The sequence below is a fragment of the Tauraco erythrolophus genome, chromosome 10 (assembly GCF_009769465.1).
Source record: "Tauraco erythrolophus isolate bTauEry1 chromosome 10, bTauEry1.pri, whole genome shotgun sequence".
NCBI classification, from domain to species: domain Eukaryota; kingdom Metazoa; phylum Chordata; class Aves; order Musophagiformes; family Musophagidae; genus Tauraco; species Tauraco erythrolophus.
The window spans coordinates 17,286,920-17,312,040 of NC_141474.1; the positions used below are offsets into that span (position 1 = coordinate 17,286,920).

At 40.7% G+C, this 25,121-nt stretch overlaps 1 protein-coding gene across 1 annotated transcript in view; it reads left to right on the forward strand.

The window, feature by feature from the left end:
- TGFBR3 (transforming growth factor beta receptor 3) overlaps positions 1 to 25,121 on the forward strand; it is a 107,266-nt gene that overhangs the window by 21,212 nt on the left and 60,933 nt on the right. Inside the window, exon 2 of the mRNA XM_086617629.1 lies at positions 13,218 to 13,402. Within this exon, the coding sequence (XP_086473755.1) occupies positions 13,218 to 13,402 (185 nt within the window). The remainder of the gene's footprint in view (positions 1 to 13,217; positions 13,403 to 25,121) is intronic.

Sequence of the window (25,121 nt, forward strand, 5' to 3'; positions counted from 1 at the left end):
TATTTGCCTTCCTTGAAGGTTAAAGTAATTTTGTAGCTGACTTTGTCACGCAGCAGGGAATTGAATGTTTGGTAATAAGTATTTTAAATAACATTTTAAAGATCCTGGCATGTGGACTTTAGAAGATTCTCTTTTTTTGTCTTGTTCTACAATGTCATTTGACACTTTATAAAACATAGGCAGATGACTGTGGATCTGTATTAACATATTAAATAAGCTGCTTCTTTAGCTTAAGATAATCAGATCTATATGAGCTTTATAGTATAATGTGTATCTTACCCAAGGAGCTTGAAAACTAATAAGATAAAGTATTTTTTTATTACTTAAAACAAAAATGTCACTATGGGAGAGATTGTTGAGGAATAATTTGCATCTATGGAAATAATGAAGATAAATGCTTCTAAAAGCCTAAATCAGGTCAGCTGCTCTTCTAGAATGTGTCTGCATGTATTTTCTTTGCTTGCCAAGTTTTTGCTGTATTTTTTGATTTTTGGTGTACTACTACTTTAAATGAGAAGGGAAATGAGGGGAAATTTTGAGCCAGAATAAGGAGTGACTTTCGCTCATCATTTTGTGTTTAAATAAAAAGCAGGGGGAAAGGTACTCATGCAAAAATTTTTCAAGTTATGTTATTGAAAAACTTGGCAGATGGGATGAACTGTATTTGGGCTGTCCATGGCCTGCTAGACATTGTGCTAATTTCTGTCCCTTTACTTAAGACCAAATGTTCCTAGAGCTGTTGACTGAAGGCTGTTTTGATTGACTTCTCTTTGTAATGACTCAGAAGTGTGGGTTTTTTTGTCTTCTGCTGTAATATGTAGGTGCGTAGTCAACCATCAGAATTTTGCAAGGACCACCATCAGACTTTTTAACTGAATTTGGTATATAGAAAATGTGGTTACACAGACCACTTACGAGCAGCTGAGCCATCAGTGACCTGTGGACCACTGCTCTGTTATGTTTGTAGCCCTCACTGAAAATTCAGCTGTGGCTTGAGCTATCTCCAGCACCAGCAGCTTGTCTGAGGTACCTTGATGAACTTGGAAAAGTATTTGCCAGCGTTTAGTTTTATGACTTTCAAATAGAGGAGTGTGGACGCTGTTCCCTGTCCAAGGGGATGCCGTCCTTGAGTTCAGGACAGAGCAAGGACTTTGTAAGCATTCCTTGGCACTGGAGCTGACCTGGTGTTTCCTCCTCTCCTTTAGACGCAGAGCCTTGAACAATTGTGGGTACAAGGTCCTTCCTACTTAAAAGCAAACCAGATAATAAAATTCACAAGGCTGAAGAGAAAGCTGTAGCAAGACATATTCCAGAATTGATTTCCTTTCTGATCCTACAACAGAGCAGAGTTGGTTAACTGAGTGGGGACTGGGGAAGTTGTTTTTGCCTTTTTTTCCTTTCTTTTTTTTGTGTAATTTTTTTTTACATTTTTCGAGATGAGATTGAAACTTTAAGTGTTTTGAGGAGGAAAGATTTGTTTTGCTTAAGCGCTTGACAGATCAGTTTTCAAGGTTTGTGCAGTGAGACGTTCAGTGATGGTGAACTCATCCTTAAAGGGTCAGTTACAGGAATGCAGCCTTCAATTGAACTTGTAATCTTGTTATTTTTAATTAAGAAAGGCTGGTCCTCTTTTGGTTATGGAGCCATCTTCCCCCAAGCCTGTTTCTTTTGCGGCTTCTGAGGCCCCCTGCGTTTGATGGGACTGAGGTGAGCAGTTGCCAACTGCTGCGTCTGGAAGCCCGAGTAAAGGAGCAACATTTCTTTGTTTTAAGAAGGGGCCTGTCCGCTGATGAGCGTTTTCAATCCGTTTGCAGCTGAGGAGGTGGGAAAGGCACCCCCATCGTGTCCCGGTCTGGCTGGCAGTGTGCGAAGCGCGCCTTTCAAAGCCGCCGCTCTCATTCTGACTCCGTGGCCAGCAGCTGTTTATCAGATCTTCCTGACTTTTGGCACCAAGAGTATGTTCCCTTTTTTAGTATAAAGTGATGTTCCTGACATGCTAGCTGAGATTAGGGAGGGGAAGGCTTATAAAATTTCATGCTCGGGTGAAGCACCTATATGTCAGCACAGAAGGGCTGCTGACAGGCAAAACCAAGGGAGGAAAAAACCAAACCCCAAACCAAAAAGCCATCTCCATCTGCTTTTCACTGAATGCCTGGTGTCGCAAGCAGGGTCCACGTGCTTCAGTACTGGCCAAGGATTAGAGGCAGTGACTACAAGCCTGTTCTTCAGATGGGTCAGGCACGAATGGCAAGTCTCCCATGTGCCTGGGGGTAGTGGCAAAGTTAAAGCAGAAGAAGATTGCATGCAAGTTGCTGTTGAGCTGAAAGCTGCGCTGTCTGGGACTCTCCATCTCTATGGCTGTCAAAAAGAAGGTATCTTTGAAAGGAAATCACCTCCCTCCCTCTCTCTGGATGTGCATGTATCCATGTGCACCAACATCTAGAGTTTGTTATTTCCCCTCTGAAGACCAAAAAATGACCTACCAATAATCCAATTGACAGATAAAAGCAAGACATCTTACTGAAAGAAGAGCCCTTTGTATGTAGGTGTAGTGAATGTATGTAGTGCTGGTGAAGCTGAGCGGACTGTGTAGGAGCTGTTTAATGGAATAATAAGAGTTGGATTGAAAAGAAAACAAATGACAGGGAAGTTTAGGAGAGTTGTGGAGAGGAATGCATAGGGAAGAAAAGGCGCAGACAGAACCTGTGTAAGTTCAATGTGTCTATGTTTTTGAAGAAAAGGAAGAAATTTGGGCCCAAATAAAAGATATGAAATAAAAAGGAAAACTTTGGCTATGTTTTTATTTTGGAGCTTGGGTGACCTACCAAAAATGATGCTAATGTTATGAATTAAAAGAAAAACCGTTAATGATTTGTAGAAGTCTGTAGTACTGTTATTGTTTAAAAATGTTTGTTGATTATTTAATAGTTTCAGTAACAGCAATTACAAAATTTTCTAAATTGGAAGAGTAGCTATCAAACCTGTGGTTGGTGTGTACCCTGCATCAGTTAATATAAGGCACCTTTAATTTCTCCTGATCTCCTTGAGGCTGCCGTCGTTAGCCATCCAAATAAGACTCTGGATATAAACTCTTTTCACTGCTTGATAGTGAGCCTTGGACAACCAGTATAGCACCATGTATTTTGGAGCAAAAGATGGTGGCGTATGTAGTTCCAAATGGAAGTCAGTGGAGATCGAGTGTGTGACAGCTATTTGTGTTTATGAAAAACTGCCATAGGATTTTTTTAGTTTTAAATGATTCTGAACTAAACTGTAAGAAAAAAAGAAAAACAAACAACAAAAAAATCCACCTAAACCAAAAATCCTACCCTGCCCCAAATCTAGTGATTATGTTCTATAATCTATTACTGTCTATTTTGTTACCTTTATCTATGCCTGTTGCTGCTGCCTGAAATGGGATACCAACACTTCCTATTGTTGGTTTGAAAATCATCAAAACTTATATCAGCACTTTCAAGAGTATACAAAGGACTGAAGTATACATTTGCAATTTAGATAGGTAACGTTTTGCTGAGAGAGACTCATGAGACTTGTTTTCTTAGATAGGCATAGACTGCTGAGGTCCAATCTATGTTTACACGTGTGTTTTTGTGCACGCTCTTTGATGATGCATGAATTCCTGTGTGGCTGATCATGAAAGTAAGTATAGTTCTCTCTCTTTGCCTCCTGAAAGTGATTTTATAAAGTCTGGAATTTCCTTCTCTGTCATCTTTCATTTACTCATTTTCAGGAATACAGTAACAGCAGTAGTGTGGGTAGCATGGTTTGAGGAGTTTCAATACCGGTTTATTAAAAATACAATGGTTTTGAAACCTGCTTTAGTTGTTTTGCTCTAAGCAGGCATTTAATTTTTATAGGCTTTTTTTTTTTTCCTTTTGGCCCCAGTACAGAGCTCTCATGTAAACCAAGCAGAACGCTTCCTGTCATCTGATAAAAAGTGCACTTCCATTCATTGTTTCCATGCAACTTCCTATCCTTTCTACGGTAAAGAGGGATAAATCTGAGACAATTTCTGGACTATCTCTGGGGAAAAACTTTCACAACAAAAAGTTTGAATATTGTTTGGAATAATGAAAAAGGAATGTTAGAAATAGTTTGTGTTAGTTCCTTTCTTCCTCTTTGTACAGTCAATGGTGCTGAAGACAACTTCATCCATTAACAGTGATGAAAACTGAATGCTACATTTGGTTCTTCCATTAAGGCTGTTAAGGCACAATGATTACTGGCATTTTAGGTACTGCTTGTTATCTGAAATAATTCTGTATCTTTTCCAGTCTTGATACAAGTTTATGATGGAAGTCAGGCATTTCTGAAATATTTCTCAGGTGAAGTCCTCAATCTGAGTAGTGTTTAAAAAAGGATAGGTGCTCTATGGGACCTGAGAATTTATACAAGAGGATCACCTACATTTAAGTATTAGACCAATTCCTGGAAACTTGTCTATTTTCTGCTACTTGAGGATAGCAACAGGAAAACCTCAGCAACCCTTTCTGAAATATTGGTGGACTACTTTGTTTTCAGTTCTTTAGCATGGAAAACAGAAATTGTACTTTCTGGGTTTGTTTAAATGGAAGTCAACACGTTCATGCTGTTCTGTTTATACAGATTAAAAAGATCCTCTTATGTTAGTGGAGTGTTTTCCAAATACTTGCTTGAGAGAAGGGACAGGGGGAGAGGGAGAGCACATATGGATGAGAGTGCACATTTAGGCATGGAAAAATACTAGAGAATAGTTCCTGTAAGCAGTGTTTGGCTGCAAACCTCAAGAGAAGGTAGGTCTCTGACATTACTTCTGGTCAGAAAGAAGTGCAGCAGAGGTTCTGTGAAATGGAACTCTGTGGTACAGTACATCTGCTTTGAAAGACTTCTTTGTTTTCCAGGTACAGATGTTTGTTTTCTAAGATTATGCCTCATGCATAGCAATGTCTTAAAGTTGTGATCAGTGGATGTTAAACCAAACAGGTTTTTCATTCATTGCCTTTTCTGTTTAATTGACTTCATAGGTGTCTAAACAAGACAGCTGGAGATTCTTCTGTTAAACAAGATACTAACTGATTGACGTTGCCTAGCTTTGCCTTGCTTGCTTAGGTATTGGAATGAGTTTTGCTGTATTATGAATGAATTTGATTTTGTCATTTATGTTTTTTCATAAAATGGATAGTTGAGGTGTAATTAATTGTTTCCTAGTAGCAGTACATTGCTACAGAAGTTGAGTTTTATTTGATGGTTAACTTTTCCAATTGAACTTGCATCAAAATCACATCCTGGTAAGGACAAAACATCAGTAGAAGCTTATTTTTAAGAAAATAGAAGAAAGCATTTCTGCTTTACAAACGTAATTTGAATTTTTTCCTGCATGGAAAAAAATGTGACATCTATGCAGGCAACACTTGAGGTCAGATCATTTCTGCTAAACAGAAGAGATAAACCTCATGCTTTTACCAGTAGCTAGGAGCAATGGGAATGGATATTTTGCAACATATCCTCCAGAGACACATAAAAGATTTTTTTGCTTAGAAGGAGAAACTAGCATCAGGAGTTTGTACCAAACATAACAACCCAAAAAAAGTATGGGACATGTTGTGTGTAGGTCTGAGTGATTCCCAGTGAGAAGGCAGAAGATGCTAGATAGACTTTACTATGTGTAACAGAAATGTCTGGAAAGACTGCAGAAAATAGAGGATGAAAACACATTGCAGATTAAGTGTAATCTAATATATTGAAACATCTGAATAGTTTGGCCCATACATGGAATAAGTCTGGGCAGAGTTGATGATAGCGGAATGGGAATTAATTAGGGGTTGATAGTTGGGGCTTGAGAGCACATAAGAACAAGAGTGTGATTGCACGTAGCATTAACAGTAGAATCCAGTGTAAAGGCAAAGTATGTAGGTTAATGCATAGTTCCAGGTGGTAGTTGTTTGTTTTTCTTTTTTTTTCCTTGGAGAAAGGGGGAACAAGCAGGGATGGTGTCATGGAGTGAAGTTGCTGAAGATTAGTGGGCTTTGAGTGCTGGAATGGGGAATCTCTGCTCTGTTTTTTGCATAAGCACATGTTTTTAGTTAGTACAGCTTGTATGTTTTAACTCTTACAACTAAATCTTGCCATCTGTACTGAATATTTATTGAGGATATACTTTTTTCCTTCTCAGTTAAAGTTTTATAGCTTACTCATTTCAAATAAATATATGTGGAGTCTGAGATTTTGGGTGTGTGGGTTGGTTGGTTTGGTTTGTTTTTTCAAAATAGACAAAACCAGTCCATGTCCATAATCTTTTCACCTGTAATTTTAAACATCTTCCCCTTGCCCTTATGGTAATTCAGTCAAAAGTAGTTCTACCATGAGAGATATTCTCTTGCTGACAAGAAGCCTGTGCTAGATGTGGCGGTAAAAGAACTCCCTGAAAATTAAGGATGTGAAGGGAAACTTACCCAGCCCTGTGTGCAACATTTGTGTTTTCAGTGCAATGCTTCTGTCTCCTTTTTTTCACTGGCTTTCTGTGCATATCGTTTTCTCATGGACTTTTTTGCTCCTTCTGTCTATTTCTGCCAAATCCCTAAAATGCATTCAAGGGCTTTCATGATCATTTACTCAATTTCAGTCCTGCTTTGGTTGCTGCTCACAAGAGGTCCGCTGTTCCTTCTGCTAAAGCAGAATCTGCTTTAAATTCATTGATACCAGCCAGTGGTTTATGGTGCAGTGATTGAACAGACTCTCATCAGAGTTATTCAACAAATGTGGAAAATGTGAGCTTGTAAGAAGTTTTAAAATACTTTTGTTGAGGAATCCCTAGTTTATGTAAATAGTCTTACTGAAGGAGATATATGCTGCATTTCAATGCAGTCCATGGTTGTACGAGGAAAGGTTTGTAAGACCTTGTATGTAGTAGCAATAGTAAAATAAGCACATAAGTAAGTGTTGAGACATACTATAAAAATGCCCAACTTACCAGGAAAAGGTATCAGGTAAACACATGAAAATGACAGGTGAGAATATCCAGATGAGAATGAAATAATACTGTAAGCTTATTTCTTTTTTCTCCCAGACATCTAAGATATTAAAGCTTTTATTGGAATAAGTGCACAGTGTAAATAAAAACTAACAAAAACCACTCACCTCACTTTAAAATTTATTTCTTAAATACTAAAGTATCCAGGAAGTGCGCTTTTTTTGTCAGAACAAATCTACAACCTTTGTTACTCCCATGCATTTCTGACTACATACTAAGGCAGAAAAGTGATGTTGAAACACACCAAAATTTTGTTTGTCTTTGAATTTCTTCCTCCTCATTAACAAAATCATGGCAGATTAGCAGCAGTGTCATTCTGAATTAGATGTGCTGTGTTCCATCAGGGTTGGAACTGCTGCTATGAGCTGTATAGAACAAGAAAACCATAATGCTTTCCTCCCTTCCCCAGCCAAACAGTCTGGAAGACACAAAAATAAATCAGCAGTAGATTTATACGAATATAAAATGCTTTGGACAGTAATCTCTGCTTAGTCTTACTACCGGCCAGTATGAAGGCACAATGTAAAAGCGTGTTCAGAGGAGGGCCACAAAGATGATCCAGGGGCTGGAGCACCTCTGCTACGAGGACAGGTTGCGGGAGCTGGGATTGTTCAGCCTTGAAAAGAGAAGACTTTGGGGGGACCTAATAGCTGCCTTCCAATACCTGAAGGGAACCTACAGGAAGGCTGGGGAGGGACTTTTTACAAGAGTGTCCACTGATAGGACAAGGGGAAATGGGTTTAAGTTGAAGGAGAACAGATATAGATTAGATTTTAGGAAGAAATTCTTCAGTACGAGGGTGGTAAGACTTTGGAATAAATTGCCCAGAGAAGTTGTGGATGCCCCCTCCCTGGAGGTGTTCAAGGCCAGGTTGGACGGAGCCTTGAGTAGCCTTATCTAGTTGAGAGGTGTCCCTGCCCATGACAGGGAGGTTGGATTAGATGATCTCTAATGTCCCTTCCAGCCTATGCCGTTCTATGATTCTATGATGTACAAATTCCCTTTTAACATCTTGCTTCTCTCCTCTGCATCTTTCTTACAGTGGTCACGCATATTCAGAGAGCAAAATCGCAAAATACGGGAGGAGTCTTGGACAGTCCAGCTCCTTGTTGGTGATCGTGGTGGAAATGCTTCTCCTTTTCCCTGAGGAGGAACGCTGCAGTTTCCTCTATGCCACTGCCTCTCATCGCAAAGCTGCTGTGGTATTTCCTACCACCTCATCTTGTCTTTTCCATCTCTCAGGACTTAAGATTGCTTGCCAGAATTGACTGATCCTGAGCAGAGGCGTCTTACTCAGGTGCTTGCTTAGGAGTAGGAAGCTGTTTTTTTCATGGTTCATCCATAGTAAAAGCTGTTCTTTGGAGGTCATCCATTATCCTCTACACCCTTTGAATCACCAGGAATTTGGCTTCCCAGGTGATCTTCAGTGAAGGGTTGTGCAGGAAGGAATTTCATAGCTGTTACAGAGCCATCCATTCTAAATAAGCAGGAATTACTTATGTTTTCTTTTTGATTGACAGACATCACTTCTCTCTGTAGGTGCTTATTTCCCTCAATCCTTGAGTATAACCTTTTGGTATAAATGCTTCCCTCAGTGAGAAACCATTTATGAGAGGATGGTTGTGTGGGTGGTAACAATTATTCTACGTGGAACAGTGGCCCTTTGCCCATGCACTTGTATCTTTAGAAATGAGTGGTGAAGGCTACAGGAAGAAGTTATTGCTAAGTCTGCTCAAGTGCTCCGTAGTGAATCTTAAGCTTTTCAGTTCAAGAGAAAATGGCTTCCCCTCCTCTTGTTTTTACAGAACCCTGTTGTCCTTCAAAAGTAAGTTTGAGGATCCTGTCTCTTTTCTTCCTTCTTGTTCCAGTTGGCATTGTCACTACCTGATCATAGAATCATTTGGTTGGAAGAGACCCTCAAGATCATCAAGTCCAACCATTCCCCCTGCATTGTCAGGGTCCCTAAACCATGTTCCTCAACACCAAATCCACACGGTTTTTAAACACCTCCAGGGATGGGGACTCCACCACCTGCCTGGGAAGCCTGTTCCAATACTTCACAACCCTCTGTAAAGAAATTTTTCCTGATATCTAACCTAAATTTCCCCTGACATAACTATTTCCCCAGACGTAACTATTTGTGGTTACTATTAAGTTACTGATGTAACAAAACAGCCTTAAATTAACCTTCTCCAAAAGAACTTTTGTGAGAGTTTGTCATTTGGGCATACTGCAGTCTCTGCTTGGATAGTTTGTCTCCTCTAAGGCTTGCTTTTCAGCGTATAAAGTGATGAATTCTAGCAGGATCTGCAGTAGTTAATATTACTTTGTACCTGACAGCACAGCGATGCCTGATGTTCCTCAAGTCTAGATTTTGAATTTTTTGTCTTTATATATAATGACTAGATTTGTCATTCCCTCACTCAGAAATCAATTGGAATAAATCTGTCCTCCTTTTAAGGGATGTTATATCCTATTCATGTGGCTTGTATTCTCTGTCATGGTGTTTGGGAACCACACTAATGTGCTATGGAGCCCCCAGCACAGATTCATGCAATTTACAGGAGCTAGTCACACATTTCTGCTGACAACACTGTAGAAATCTCCATGGAAATACAACAGAAAGTATATTAGCCTTTACTATTTGAATAAAATCCATCACAGTTATGAGTTGGTCTTGGGTGGTTGTATTATCCCCTTTAGTGTCTTACTCCCATTTCTCCTGCTTTCTTACAGCAGAACACATGTTACTCATTAGTAGCATGGATGATATGGGAAACAAGAATGTTGAAATTGTGTTGAATATGTTCCAGATGTTAGTATCAAACAAGATTGAGTCTGCATTAAGATTTCCTTTAAAATATTCTTATTAATTGGAAGTGGAAAATAATTCAATACTAAACAATTCTCTAGAATTCTAAATTCACTAAACATTTGCCATCATAAAACATATATGTAATAAGTGGTTTTTATAAAGCTGCCTAACCTGCTTTTCATCTTCTAAAGGCTTTGCAGGCATTAAGCAACTAAAATTTGATTGTGTGTAAGAGCCAGGATTTGCTAACAAGGTTAAATGGATACACGGTCCAAAGTTAAACAAAAGTGCAATGATGGCTGTATGTGTGTGCTTACCTTCTCAGCAGAGCAGGGACTAAAGGCTTGTAGCTGCACTAGGACGTGTAAACTAGAAGATACTTTTGACTCTTTAAGTGCCAGTTTGGTGAGGATGAGATGCAAGAGAGTATGTGTACCCGTTTGGAGCTGATGAGGCAATCTTGATACGTGAATTGGATGAGCTGGCCCTTTAGCAGCAATGATACTGCATTTTGGCAAGACGTTGGTGTCACCGATGCAGTCGAGGTTGGCAGGAGTGGGATGTGGGGCTGGAGTGGGAAGGTGGCAGAGCCTGATCCTTTGCATGGCAGAGCAGTAGAACAGTGAAGCCCAGGCAGGGTGAGGCTGCAGTTCCATGTTGGTTTTCGAATACAAGCAGGTGGTGCGGAGTTGATAATTAGTAGATAAACAGATAAAATTAGTTGATAAATAGATTAGTAGTGTCATAGAAAGGGTTTTCTGTTTGTTTTTTTTCAGAGTGGTAAATATGCACTTTGAAACTACCTGGGGCAAGTAACTAGCTTTCCAGTTAGAGGAAGATAAGCAGGAGGGGTTCTGTGAGGGAGCCAAGGAGAGCAGCTAATTTGGAAAAGGGGAGAGCTCTTGCCGCTCCCACGGGAGTGAGAGTGCCTCCAAGTGGCACCTACTTGCCTTCGACTGGGCCAGATATGCAGGTGCAGTAGGTACTACTGGGAGAAAATGTTGTTAATGAGTGTTTAGCAAATAGCTTGGGCAGTGAAGGTCTGCTCCCTCTAGGAGTACTTCCATCTTGCACATCGAGCAGAACAGAGGGCTTTGAAAGATGGACTTTCTTCCTATGGATGAGTCCTTGTAGGAAGTGAGGGGAAAATCCAGATGTCTTCTCCTCTAATGTGGCAAACTTGTACAGAATAAAGACCAGATGAAGGCTGGAGGGGAAGGTTGGTGGATATACTGCATGGAAATAGGTGTTCACAAGGGAATCCATCTGCTAAGAGGGAGATATTAGCTCTTTCTCCTGAACGTTTGCTAAGGAAAGGGGATGTTTTTGTCAGAACTCTGTTTCTGTCTTGTTCTGAGCCTCGCACCTTGTTTGCTGTGTGCATGTTATGATAGAAGCATCTTAAGAAATGTCAACTCCATTCTGGTCTGCAGGAAAAAATGCAATCAACAAGCATTCCTTGGCTGTCAGTTTGTTCACCAGCCCAAGAAATGCTTGTGGAGTTTAGAAGTGGCTTTTTGTGCAGGTTGTACAATGCGGTCTGCCACAGGACTTACACTACAGTGGCTGGGCTGACTGATTAGTAGGTTCTCTGATCTGCACTCGTACATCAGGAAAATGAGGCCTCTCTGCTAGTTGTGTTACTGTAAATATTTCTTCAACTCTTACAAAGGGCAACTTTTGCACGTAAATCTTTTGGTTTAAACTGAGTATCATTGCTTGGACTGGTCCTGTTTTGTGTGTGTATTCTTAAAAAGGAGTTAAAAAAAACCAAATAAACCTGAAATCCTCCGCGCTGGTGGTCAGTGCTACTACTGAGCTCCTCACATAGAGAGCTGAAAGTTTGTTTATCTTCTGTACCCCAAGCACAGGCATGCATCATTCATACCTTGTGTGTTGCCTTTAACAAATATTCCTGTTTTGTGGGAGCTGGCAGGATAGTACCGCGAACTGGTGGGTTTCAAGAACAGCCCCTTTGGCAGGACAAGGCACGCATGGCCGAGGCACTGCGGAAATCTCCCTGTGCTCAGGGGCTTTGTTTTTTCCAGATAAAGTCTGTTTTAGGATGGACTCTCTGACTTCTAAATAGCCAGCTGCTAACTGTATCTTGAGTGACCTGTCTTTTTAACCAGAAAAGTGTAAGTCAGTGCTAATATAATTAAACTTATGTGTACACCTAAGTCAAATGATCTTTAGTGCTATGATAGCTGGATGTAGGCTTCACAAAACCACTCAAAGCTCTGCCACTTGATCAGTTGAGGATTTTCTTTCATTTTGAACTTTTTTTGAAAGAAACATTTTACTTCCATTGCAGATGTATGCTATCTGGAAAAAAAAAAATCATGCTTCTAGCTTATATTTCTTATGTCTTGCAGCCTCTGAACCAACTGGTTCGCATGAATCTAATTCGTATCTGTGACTTTGGTGCAAATTAGGGGTTAAGTCAATTGACGTTCTCCTGTGACCTTCTGAATCAAAAACATACTGTATCTGTTACTGTCAGGGGTGGGTTTGAGCCGTTTTGAAAAAGCAGCACTGCTTTTCATAAATATTTGTCTTGCTTTAGTTTCCTGAGATATAGTTTAAATGTAAACTGCTCCGTATGTTTTAGCTTTTGTGCTATCTTGCTGTATCACATCACACTGTCTCACGTACTATATATGAGTATGGCACTACATCATGCTGTGGTGGTTATTTGAAAGGGCATACACTCTGTTTTGGACTAGATATCTGTTATCAGTGTAGATAATTGCTGTCAGACACAAAATAGTCTCAGTAAACAAACATTTCATTTTATCATGTGACAGATGCCTGCTGTTTTGCACAATGTATTTGAACGACGTTCACCATAAATCAGCACTGCTTCAAAAGCAACAAATCCAACTCACCCAAATCCTTCCTGATGTAATTACTTTATACTAGAGATTAACTTTTCATTGTTATATATACATGATTGCGTTTTTCAATGTTTAGAGATAACAATGTTTGACATAAACAAATAATTGACGTCTAAGATGAACCAATTCCTCCTGCCACTATCACTGCTTTGTTTTTTCTCCTTTTTTTTTTTTTGGCTTTTTTTCTCTTTTATCCTCGGTTTCCTCCCTGATAAAGACAAGACTACCTTCAGTTTTGGAATTCATACTCTGAATTTAGACTTTCAGAGAGAAATGCCGCAATGAGTTAGCATATTCAGGAGAACTTAAAAGGGCAATGGAAATAAATATCTTCATTCTGTGGATGATGAATATGAAGCCTCTGCTTGTGTTCCCATGGGTTTTATGACCAAAAGGATGATCAATATTTGACAGGCATAATCGTTGTATTGCTTTTTTTTCTCCAAATGATGTGTATCCATGTCTTCCTCTGCAGGTCCTGTGCCTAGGAGTGAATGTGTCTTATCGCCTGTTAACAGTTCGCACCCAGTGCATGCCTTGTTGGAGAGTTTTACAGTCTTATCTGGCTGCGCGAGCCGAGGCACAACAAGCCTGCCGCAAGAGGTGCATGTCCTCAATCTCAGAAATCCCGAGGAGGGTCTTGGCCATCATCAAAGAGAGGTAAAGGGGAAATGACTTTTCGTCCAGATCCCTGGCTATAAGTGTGTCTGCAAACAGGATTGTTCTATTTTAATTTGCTCAATAAAGTTATTTCTGAATCATGATGAGAAAAACTACAAAGAGGCATGCGCAATTTGTGTGGATACTGTCCACCTATGCTTTGGGTGTCGTATGAGCAAACCGCTTCCATACCCAGCCACTCTCTCCGTCACCTTTCACAACCACGAAGTGTACTTAAAGAAGGTGACTGGGTGGGCAAAGGAAATAAGAAACAGATTTAGATCTACAAGAGGCCTTTACAGAATCGGCTGTCTTCAAAGGCACATCGTTTACCTAAATGTGTTGTAAATTAACATGAATGCCTTTGGATCACTGCCATGACCACTATATAAACAAATACTTAGGTTTAGATTCTTTTACCCCTGTGATACATCCTTAATGCTTCTCTGAGGGGGGACTGCTGTACAGAAAGAAAGTGTTGCTGACCGTGGTAGTACTTAAGTATAGTCTAATTACTTATTTATACACCTTGCACTCAAAGGAACTAGCAAAAACTTTAGCTGCTCTGAAAGCACAAGATTTTTGATGTCAAGTTGTGCAGTACTGTTGTTTACTCTCAAAACACATCAAAACAGAGTTCCAATGAGAAAACACTGCATGCCATGACAGCTGAGCTTCTTAGTTCATGCTCCTACTGTATTACACAGACAAATCCTTAGTCATGTGACAGCAATGTGCATGTACACAATTAACAGAATTTGTAATAAGAGAACAAAGATGATGATCTAGCAAGCAGAAGCTTAGGAAAAGAGAGTCTAAATCTGTGCTGAAAGAACTTTGAAGTGGTCTTTTATAGTGATTTAAATAACAGCGGATACTCTTGACCTTAATCTAAGTCTTTCCACTGACTTCAATCGCAGCCTTGTTGGGTTCGTGGTATGTTCAGCTCAATGTGTATTGTATACATCCATGAAACGTCAGCTGTTGTGTTCATTTTCAGTATATGCACTGTCTGAAATGTACAGTGTATGATGAAAAAGTTATTTACTGTTTTTTTCAGTAGGCATCTCATTGACTGACTGCCTTTAATCAAAAATGTCAGCTTTTCTTCAGTTCAACTGTCATGAAATGAATAGAAAAATGACGAATATTTTTTTTGGTGGGGCTGGGAATGAAGAACAGGTTTTTATATTTGTTTTGGTTTAGGGTCTTTTCTTGTTGTTTTTTAAGCCTTTCGTACTTTGCCAGGTACTGGCTTATCAGCCTGATGAGTGCACTGTGAATGCCTGAAAAAATTGTAGGTACAATAGGTTCTCTGGGCATGAAAACCAAATGGTAGTTGGAATCTCTATTCTTTTTTTTTTTTTTACCTTTTTTTAAATTTGGATAACATAGTTTCATATGAAAACTAAACAGCCTTATGTGATTCTGCTATGTATTTGTCACTGCCTCTCTCATCACCCAGGATCCTTTAAATCCATTGGCAAGTCATAGGCAAATTTGATACGAGGGATAGATCTCACAAGGTAGTAACAAATTTTGTTGAAAATGGGCAGAAGACCGCCCTTGCTGTGGGGACATGAAGTAGTGGGAACTTGTAACTTCTTAGTTAGTAAAGGGTGCCTGAGGGTGGGCTGAAGCAGGCTACAGCTGAAACTTATACCTCCCAAGAGACCAGAATGAATCAGCTGCAAAGTGCACGTCTGCATAAAAGGGAACGTCGCTCTGGTTTGATGCTGGTAGCGCTACTCGTGTAACAGTGCAGCGTCCATGGTTGTGCGCACACACAACGTGAGCTGGAGTCACGCGTGCGTGAGGCTGCAGCTGTGCCACTGCTGTCTAATCATCTTGACAGAGCGATAGAAGATTTAAATATTTGACTTTGAATAAAAATAGTTGTTGTCCAGCAGAAAGCCTGCTCATGCCTTCTCTAATGTGCTTATGGTAAAAAAGCAGTTTGGCCCAAGCTGTCTTTTCTGAGTACTTCTGCGGTACGCCAAAGTGTAGGGCAAAGAGTATGTTTCACAATTTGTAGCCTTTAGCCTCCTTCTCCCGTCTCCCAACCGGTTTCCAGTCACAGCCATTGGAGATGGCTGTTCTAAAAATGCACAGGAAGCTGCAGCAAGGCTTGCTGGTGACAGCGTTGAGCAAAAGAGTGTAAACAACCTGGAAAGATGGGATTTTACTTATAGGATCGTACTCAAAAAACAAAGCAGAGCAAATGTTATCTTTTCCATTATTGTAAAAACCAACTCCAAGTGGCCTTTTGTCTTAAAGTAGAATGTACCCATCACCTTCAGTTGCATTAGTTTGATTTACCAGCTGAGGTATTTCCTGTTGCCTGCAAATGTTGATTGCAAAGGTAGAGATCTGTTTGTCATACCATACTTCGAGCATACTCCAGAATAAACCCAGTGTTTTTGCTTGACAGTACATTAGTTAGATTCAGCGGCATCGGAAGCAAATTTAAAATAAATCACATACTCGTTCAGAGGTTGGCTGAAGTTCTGATAACAAGGAATGCAAGATCTGAAAATCTTTAAGTGAGGGCTTGCTTTGGGGGAGGAGGTCGGGTTTTGTTTTGTTTTGTTTTTAACCTGCCCTGTGCTAGGTGCTGTGAAATTACACATTCCTTACTTGCTAGGAGGAGCGTAAACTTCCCCTAGCAAATTCCTTGGAGGGCTCATGCATTAAACGTACTCATGCAGTTATCCTAGTTCTCATAAATATGCAACATACATGTATGCATTAATTTAACTCACTTTGACACTTGTGTAGAATATACAGACAACAAGCATTCACAAATTTAAACGTAGGAGGGGAGGCTGATGCGGGGGGAGGGCATGGCAGGGGCATGTGGTCCTACTGTAACACATGTAGGCTTCTCTGTAAAGATTAGTCAGGTTTGAGTGCTTTTTCTTCCATGTAAACTGAAAAAAAAAAAATAGGTAGACTGGAAATTTATGAGTTTATGGATTGTGAACAAACTTTGCAAAACTAAATCAGTAATTTAGTACTTTCAGGTTAAGGCTGAAATCTGGTAAATACAAGGTCATATAGTGAAATGCTTTAATTATATCTGTGATCTTCGAAGAATTTGTATTTTACTTCGTTAATCCTTGTTGGGGTGACATCTTGTTTGTTGAGACTGCGAAGATACTTTCTTCAAGTAAGAACCCCCAAAGTTCCAATCTTTTTCAAGTATTTCTTAGAAATGTCTTTTATCACAATTCTTATTGGCCATGCTTTATCATAGGAAATAGAATACGGGTGCATGTAATAGCCACAAGTGTTTATATTGAACTTGGCAAGAAAAATGCGAGCCTTTTTTGTTTGTTTTATTTGATCAAATATTCCTGGGGAAGTGAGTGCATGTGTGCATTTCTGTACTCATCTGGGTCTCAGCTGAAAGCCAGGAACTACTGAACTCTTACAATAACTTTTTATTCGGCTTTGTGTATCTTCACTGCTCTGTTTCCCAGTTTTTAGACAGGAGATAGTTGCTTTCTCATGGAACTGCTTGATCTGTTATGAGAAAGAATTGTTGTTTGCGGAGACACTTGGAAACTAGAGATTTGCACCAGTAAAATGTGTATAGAAAAACGCAAAAATTATTTTAACATGAAAATCATTCCTTAGGTAAGTATATTATCAAGTCCAAAATTAATGGAGGATTTTTTTATTTTACCTATCAGTTGGATTTCCCTTAACTGCTTCAGGCACGCAGCCACAATTGAAATAGCTAAAGGAGGAGTAGGGGCGTATAAAATTAATCTCATGTGAATACTTAGAATTGAATACGTATGAGTACATGGAATCTAAGTTCCTGGCAATGGATCCACTATTGTTTTCATTGACATCCTCATCCTCAATAGCTTTAAGACGTTATGCTTGATACAGATGTTTAACGTGTTATGCAAAATGAAGGCAGGAAAATCAAGGGCTCATCTTCATTTTTATAATTTTGAGTAATACCACTGAGGCTGTGTAATTCAACAGACTTTTTCCCCACTGTTTAATTAGTGTTACTTGGCAACAATTTCATAATAAAAAATATTTTCCTTCGAGAGCAAACCTGATACTAAAATGCCTGTTAGTTCCTGTGGAGCAGGCTAATTATAACAGCCAGGTACTTACTAGTGATGTATCTCAGATTCCTGAGCTGACCCACTTAAAAGTCATGAAATGATGGGCAAAATTATTTAAGTACTTTCTGAAGAGATCCTCTAAGCTGTAAAAATGGGACAGGAAAAGACTCTGACACGGTCGCCTGATAATGTATATGTATATCCTGACCTTTGCAGTGTATTCTGAATTCAGGATAATTCTTCTGTGTCACAATGTTTTTGTATTTTAGGACTATGACAATCTGGACAATGAGGGTGAAATCCTGATTCCTTTTGGGTTTTTTTGTTTTTGTTTGTTTCTATACCTTTACTGTATTTCCCAGTGTGTCGTTTCAACTATTTTCAGAAGTTTTAACACTGCAACAGCTTTACCCAAGGCTATTCAGGAAAAAATGTTTTGTTTCGTGCTGAGGCATCCAGAAATCTGGGGCAGCCTTGAGATACAGCTGTGATAGAGGCCACTTTCTGAGCATGGTTTAAACATGCTGACCTGCTACACAGCAGCCATGGTCAGAGCAGGCCTTGAGGTCTTGTGCCGACAGCAGGCAGGAAAGGAATTCGAGGTTTGTTATTTGACGGTTGGAGTTAGTGAGGTTTTGGTTACTTAGTAACTTGTTTGATTCCATCTTATTTCTTCCTCGAAAAGTGCATTTGTTAAAACAGGTTTCCATTCAGTACCAATTGAATGTCCACTTAGGCTGTTTTCTGAGACTTCAGGATCTCACATACAGTAAAAATTAGGTCAGCTTCTTTTTCTGCTGTGGCTTTATAGTGCTGAGCTCTCAGTATCAGCTTGACCAGCTGCTCTAAAACTGACAAGACAGGCTAGTTTGATTTGAATTTTTGAAGCACCCTGCCACTTAGACTTAATAATCCAAATTAAAATAATTGGGTTATTATCCTGTGCAGTCCTATACTCATACTAAAAAAAAGAGACTGAAGAATGAAGAGTTTGTTACTTCTGTGAGATTAAACTTTTGAGTAAGACCACAGACTTCACTAACAATATTGGATCTTGCACTGCCAGATCACTTGGCTGTACAAATTCGATGTTTCTGGTGAGCTGACCAGAATATGTGGTGCAGAATTAGTTTGGGAAATAGAGGACATGTTGCTTGGCTTGCCAGGCTGCATTGCATCTGCCCTCTGCTTGTTTACTGCAATACAGTGGAAAGCCTGTGCTGCTGTACATGGATATGTTTGGTACTTCTTGGTAGGCTAAATGCCTTTGTTTTGTAAAGGAGCAACTACTTTTTTCAATAAGCTTTCAAAGGTGAAGCAAAGCACTGTGTCTGTGCTTCTGCTGAGGTACAGACTGGATCTGAACATTACAAGAGTATTCTGCTGTTCTTGCCTCTCCGCTTTTTGAGCACCTTTGCTTGGCAGCAGTAATGGATATTTAACTACAGTAGCAGGCTTACAAGTGACAGTGCAAGTATATGCAGGGTTTTTGAACCAGGAGTGGTATGAGCTACCTGTAGTGAGATAGCTTGAGAGGACAGCTTATGTTGCTGCCCAGGCTGTCTGGGGATGAAGGAAAGGAGATGGAAGTAATGGAGATGCTTAGTCTTTTGGGGGATGGAGAAGTCTGAGGTGATGCTTCAGATGAGAGGATTGGTAACTTGGTGACAAAGGATCTTATTCCCTTAGGGTTTAGATGAACCCTAAAAGGAAGAGTACAGTGTGGGAGAGATTGGGTGGAAGTCTGGACTGATCTCATCCAGCTTTGTGAGTCAACCATTGAGAGAGTGTCTCTCAGGAAAGATTGTCACTTGGAGTCTGACACCTTCAGCCATGTAGCCAGCCAGTTCAGTGCTGGGAGTCATCAGACTCCAGAGGCATTTTGGGAAGCGACTTTTGCCATTTGGTAAGTTCTTGCCCCTTGCTTCCTGTGCTTGACTTTGCAGTTTTGCTGTGATGCCTGTGCTAAGCTTTGCTCATGCTGGCATCCCCAGCTGTCTGGGTTTCAGTAGGGCTGTAGATCTTTCCTAGTCCTATGTTACCAAGAAGCAGTATTTACTTTTGTAGTGCATATTTTTATGGGCCACTGTGGGCATTTTAAAATAACTGTTTCTTGATCTGGATGGGTGCATAATATTCAAGTTTTCCACGCTACTTGGTTGGCTTCAGTCGCATATATGCAAGCCAGCTCTCCTGTTGTGCTGAGCCCATCAAGATCAACTTGATCGCTTTCACCCTGTTACTGCTTGTTCCTTGATGATCTGTGGCTTACAAAGTCATGCAGAGGCGATGTTACCAGTCCAACCAGGACCTGCACAGTGGCACTGGAAGGTGAGTTTGGCCACCTGCAAACCTCTCTGTCATACTTGAGGTTGACTGCTGCTTTTTATCACGATCTTCTTCCATGGTGTTTTGCATAGCACTTGTAAGAGTGAGGGACAGGACCCACATGTGAAGATTGATAATGGGAAGTCCAGATGAATTACTGCTTCTACCAGTGCTCCGTGACAGTGAGGTCTTGGAGTCAAGTTGTGAGCAACACTGTGGCAGACGTACTCCAGGAACACCCTATATTTGTTGCTTGGAAAGCAGTAGTCCCTCATCCCATGCATCTCTTGATCCTGGGTATTTTCCAAAGCTTGCCTACAGACTGCGGTAGCTACACTGGCTCACCAGGGTGTTTTCACAGGCTGCTGTTTCTCCTTTTCCCCACAGCCCTGCCCAAGAGCACTGTCTGGGCTGCCAGACCATTGGACTGAATCAAACGTGAAGCACACAATAGACCTTATAAAGCCTTAAGCATACTGACAAAGTGCTCCACGGAATTTGTAATCATTCAGTGTCTTTCTCAGATGATGTGATCTCTACTGAAAGCTGCAACTCTCATGCAGCTAATACACTAAAATGACACTGGTGTCTTAATTGCCTTGATTGGTGGGCACTGCTTTGCCATGTCTTTAAAAACAAGCACCTAGCCAACATGTCTTAAAGAGCCCTCACAACCCTCTTCCCCCTCTTCTCTTTGTTAGCACTTTGAAACGTCTGCGCTTGCATAAAATCCAGCCTTTTTTAATGTGGCTTTTTCATCTTGTTTGCTCTGGACTGCAGTCTTTGTGGGTTGTTCTTAGCCAGCTCAGGATTTGCTGGTCATTGACTTTAGCAACTGTTTTGAGTTCTGCCCACCAGAACTGCCAGAGGAAATCATGTGTCGGCCAGAGGAGCCCGTTTGAGCAGAGCTCACAGTTCTGCAGGAGCATGGCTTGATGTGTGTCTGTCCTTGGAGGCAGCAGTGACTTCTCCTGACTTGGAAAGTGCTGTGCAAACCCTTGGTCTTGTCCGTTTTTAGAAATGGGATGGTTTGCTGTGCGCAGAAAGTGAGACCTGCTTGCAGTTTGAGAGCTGCGTGGAACGGTGTTTGAAGCCATGCCAAGGCCCACCACAGAAGGCTGAAGGGTTCAAAAGGAAAAATGTCAGACTGACTTTTCTGATCACTCAAACTTTTTGGTTTTGCTGACTGCTATTTAAAAATGACCTGTTGTAAGCTGATATTTGGACACTCTAGTTTTCCTTTGCTGCGAGTGCCTGCAGGTACTGATGTGCTGTTGCAAGATTATAGAGTGAAACAGGGCTGCTGCTGCTGTCTTTACTACTTGGACTCTTCTTCCACCCTCTCTGTCGCCCGTGTATGTGTAAGCACACCATGCACATGTGCTCACATGTTCTTTCAGGCAGATGCATGTGTTTTGATTTTGATCATAAACTGTAATTCACGTTCTTGGTTTCCATTTACCTCCTTAAAGCTTCTATCTGACGTGCCTTGGAGTATTTATAAATTACTGCTTTGTCTATAGTTACTTTCTCTAAGAAAAGATAATGAAGGAAGTGATGACATTTCCAGGAGCCTGTTTATATTACAAACTCGATGAGCAGGTTCTAGTCGAGCTTTGGGCTTGTACATGTGTGTGTGAGATGTTGGAGCAATACTTGTCGTGAGTGGTTGTATTTATGTTGTTCTCTGGAGTGTCTGTCTTGAACCAAAACCTGGAATTAATGAAGTTGTTATTTCCCAGCATTAGGGAAGGTTTGCGATGTAAATTGTGTGGAGGTTAGTGTGCCTGATAGACATGCTTCTGTATTGACTGAAAAAGTAAAACCTTGCAGTGGTAAGACGTGAGAAGAGGAACAAATGTTTTAATTGTTTGGAGGGTTTTTTTTGTGTAGATCATTCTTTTGATAACACTTATCACATACTCAACTTTGTGTTTCTCTAGAAGAGTCTCTTATTTTCCCTGTGAAACATAAACAGAGTACTTGTGCAGTGGTAAAACTTGTTATTTAAAGGAGAAGATGCAAAAATAGCACCACCGTGAGGTACAAACATCTAAAACTTAAATTGCTTGAAAAGGTTTGAAGGAGTTATAGGTAATTTATAGTTGATAGTGTCTCTTTCACAATTGCCAACTGCAATTTATGATACAGAAATATTTTTATTATGATTGGAGCTCATGCCGTATGTAATAAACATGATGGTGGCAGTAGTTAGTGTCTCTAGAGGAGAGGTAGTATTTGGTGATGACTCAAACCTCATCACTGAGGGGAAAGTGTTAAAACTGTCACTTTTCTGGAGATAACCAGCATTTTCTAACTGTGAAGACTGGCTGAAGTCTGGCTCACTCTTCTGTCATCACCCAAGGAAGCAGAGTCTTCATTTCTTCTGCACAGACATGGTCTGCTACTGCATGCAAATACATAAGTGACGCTTTGAGGCCTGTTGGGAAATGTAGTTCTGTATGACGTTAGTCTTGCAGAGAAGCATGGTGGCACTTGCTCTGTAGATGTCTTTTCAGAATAGGCCATTGGAACATGCGTTCTTTCCTCCATTAATTTGGTTTTAAGTGATACTTGCAATGAGGTAAATTGGGCACTGAAAATGCACTTGAAGCTGCACGCAAAAATAGTGCATGCAAGGGGCAGCAGTCTGTTCTTCTACTGTTAGCTGGAAAGCAAGCCAGTATTTTCTTCAGTAAATCTGTTTTCCAGCAAGATTCAGCAAGACAGTGCAGATAAGAAGTGCATGGAATGGCATCATTGTGCAAGAAAATACTTACATGACAGCCTCAGTAATGTCTTTTGGAGGATTTTGTCAGTTTTCATGGCTTTGATTCTGCAAGTGCATACAGATGTGAGTACTCTTATATGGGTAGGCCTGAATAAATAGAAGATTTGTTCCTTAGGGGTTTGGTGATTTTGGTTTTTTCCATATAGTCAGTAACTTTAATTAATTAATCAAAATATTCCTAAAATACTGCTTTGTTTGTACAGAAAGTAAAAGTTCTGATTATTTTTTGAAGTTTGAAAATAGAAAAAAATGGGGAAGAATGAAGACCTGCCCCAGGGAAATAGAGAGACAATGTATTGATTACAGTTACTTTTAATCTTCTGAAAGTGGTTTCATAGAATCATAGAATGGCATAGGCTGGAAGAGACCTTTTCCTTTGTATTTAATTTCTAATATGATTTGTGAGCATATTGACGAGTGGTGTTCCTCAGGGGTCGGTACTGGGACCAGTGCTATTTAACATCTTTGTGGGAGACATGGACAGTGGGATTGAGTGCATCCTCAGCAAGTTTGCAGATGACACCAAGTTGTGTGGTGTTGTGGACACGCTGGAGGGAAGGGGTGCCATCCGGAGGGACCTTGACAGGCTGGAGAGGTGGGCCTGTGAGAACCTCATGAAGTTCAACAAGGCCAAGTGCAAGGTCCTGCACGTGGGTCGGGGCAGTCCTATGCACAAGTACAGACTGGGCGGAGAATGGATTGAGAGCAGCCCTGAGGAAAAGGACTTGGGAGTGCTGGTGGATGAGAAGCTCAACATGAGCCGGCGATGTGCACTGGCAGCCCAGAAAGCCAACGGTATCCTGGGCTGTATCAAAAGGAGCATGGCCAACAGGTCGAGGGAAGTGATTCTGCCCCTCTACTCAACTCTCGTGAGACCCCACCTGGAATACTGTGTTCAGCTCTGGAGTCCCCAACACAAGAAGGACATGGAGCTACTGGAATGGGTCCAGAGGAGGGCCACAAAGATGATCCGAGGGCTGGAGCACTTCTGCTATGAAGACAGGCTGAGAGAGTTGGGGCTGTTCAGCCTGGAGAAGAGAAGGTTCCAGGGTGATCTTATAGCAGCTTTCCAGCACCTAAAGGGGGCCTACAGGAAAGCTGGAGAGGGACTTTTTACAAGGGCGTGTAGTGATAGGACAAGGGGCAATGGATTTAAACTGAAAAGGGAAGATTTCGATTAGATATAAGGAAGAAATTTTTCACTCAGAGGGTGGTGAGGCAGTGGAACAGGTTGCCCAGAGAAGTTGTGGATGCCCCATCCCTGGAAGTGTTCAAGGCCAGGTTGGATGAGGCTTTGGGCAACCTGATGTAGTGGAGGGTTTCCCTGCCCATGGCAGGGGGGTTGGAACTAGATGATCTTTAAGGTCCCTTCCAACCCTAACCATTCTATGATTCTTATATGTATTAGGCACACACTTGTAACAACTCTTACTCAGGCCAGTGGGTTACTGACAATAAAGTAAACAAAGTTGTTTCCTAAATCTGGTGCTACTGCTTAGGTTTTCAGTTTTTTATGACTCATGCACACACACTGTGCTTTACCCTGGCTTAGAAAGCAAGAATTTAGTTTTACATGTCCAATAAAAATGTGAACTCCACATTTTACACTTCCCTATGTGACTATGCCTCTTTAAAAGACACCTGTAGAATGATGTTTCTTTTTTCCAGTCATCTGGATCTATGTGTGGTCTGGCTGCAAATTTGCTCTTTGAGGAGCAAATTGTTTTATGTGTGTGGGCTTTCAAATGACATAACCCTTTGTCCTGCAGTCTTTCCATCATCTGTCTCATGTTTGTTTGTTTAATATTTTCTTGCTTTGTGAAGCCTCGTTGTCTCAGCCTCTTCCCTTTCCCTACCTGCAGCTTTTGAAACAGTGGAAAGTGGGGTGGTGTTCGTCTGTTCAGGATTTACCCTGAGATTTGGAGATTCTGTATTCAGATTCCACTTTTGCCAGGATGTTCTCATGACGCCATGTGCTGTGTTACATGTGCATGATGTTTTGCAGTTGAGATGAACTATGAATTTACTGTGTCTACTGTCAGAGCCTGGTAGAGATGAGGTAGTGCTAACACTGATCTGTGAACTCATGATTAGTATCATACTGAGCTATGACTAATGAGGCCTATTGAGAGGCAAGATGTATCAATACTGCAGTGGCATGTTAATGCAGCTATGTAGTTTCTGACTAGCACCTATCTGACTTGCTGAAAATACAGGCAGTGGAAACTTCTGTGTACCTGGAAAAACCTGGATAGATTTGCTCAGAATGCCCCAAATGCATTTAAGGAAAATGGTCCTGCTGAACTTTGTTGTCTCTTTTATCTGTCAGCTTAAGAAACATTTTCTTTGGGACAAGAGTTGCTTTTTAGTATGTACTTACATACCTTCCAACATAGTAGGGAACCTGCTTCCCCTGTTTTTCAGAGGGCTGCGTTAGTGCAAAATCACAGCTATCTGGTAATAGTTTAGGAATGGGAGAAGGGAAGAGAAGTATAAAATAAAACTTAGTTTG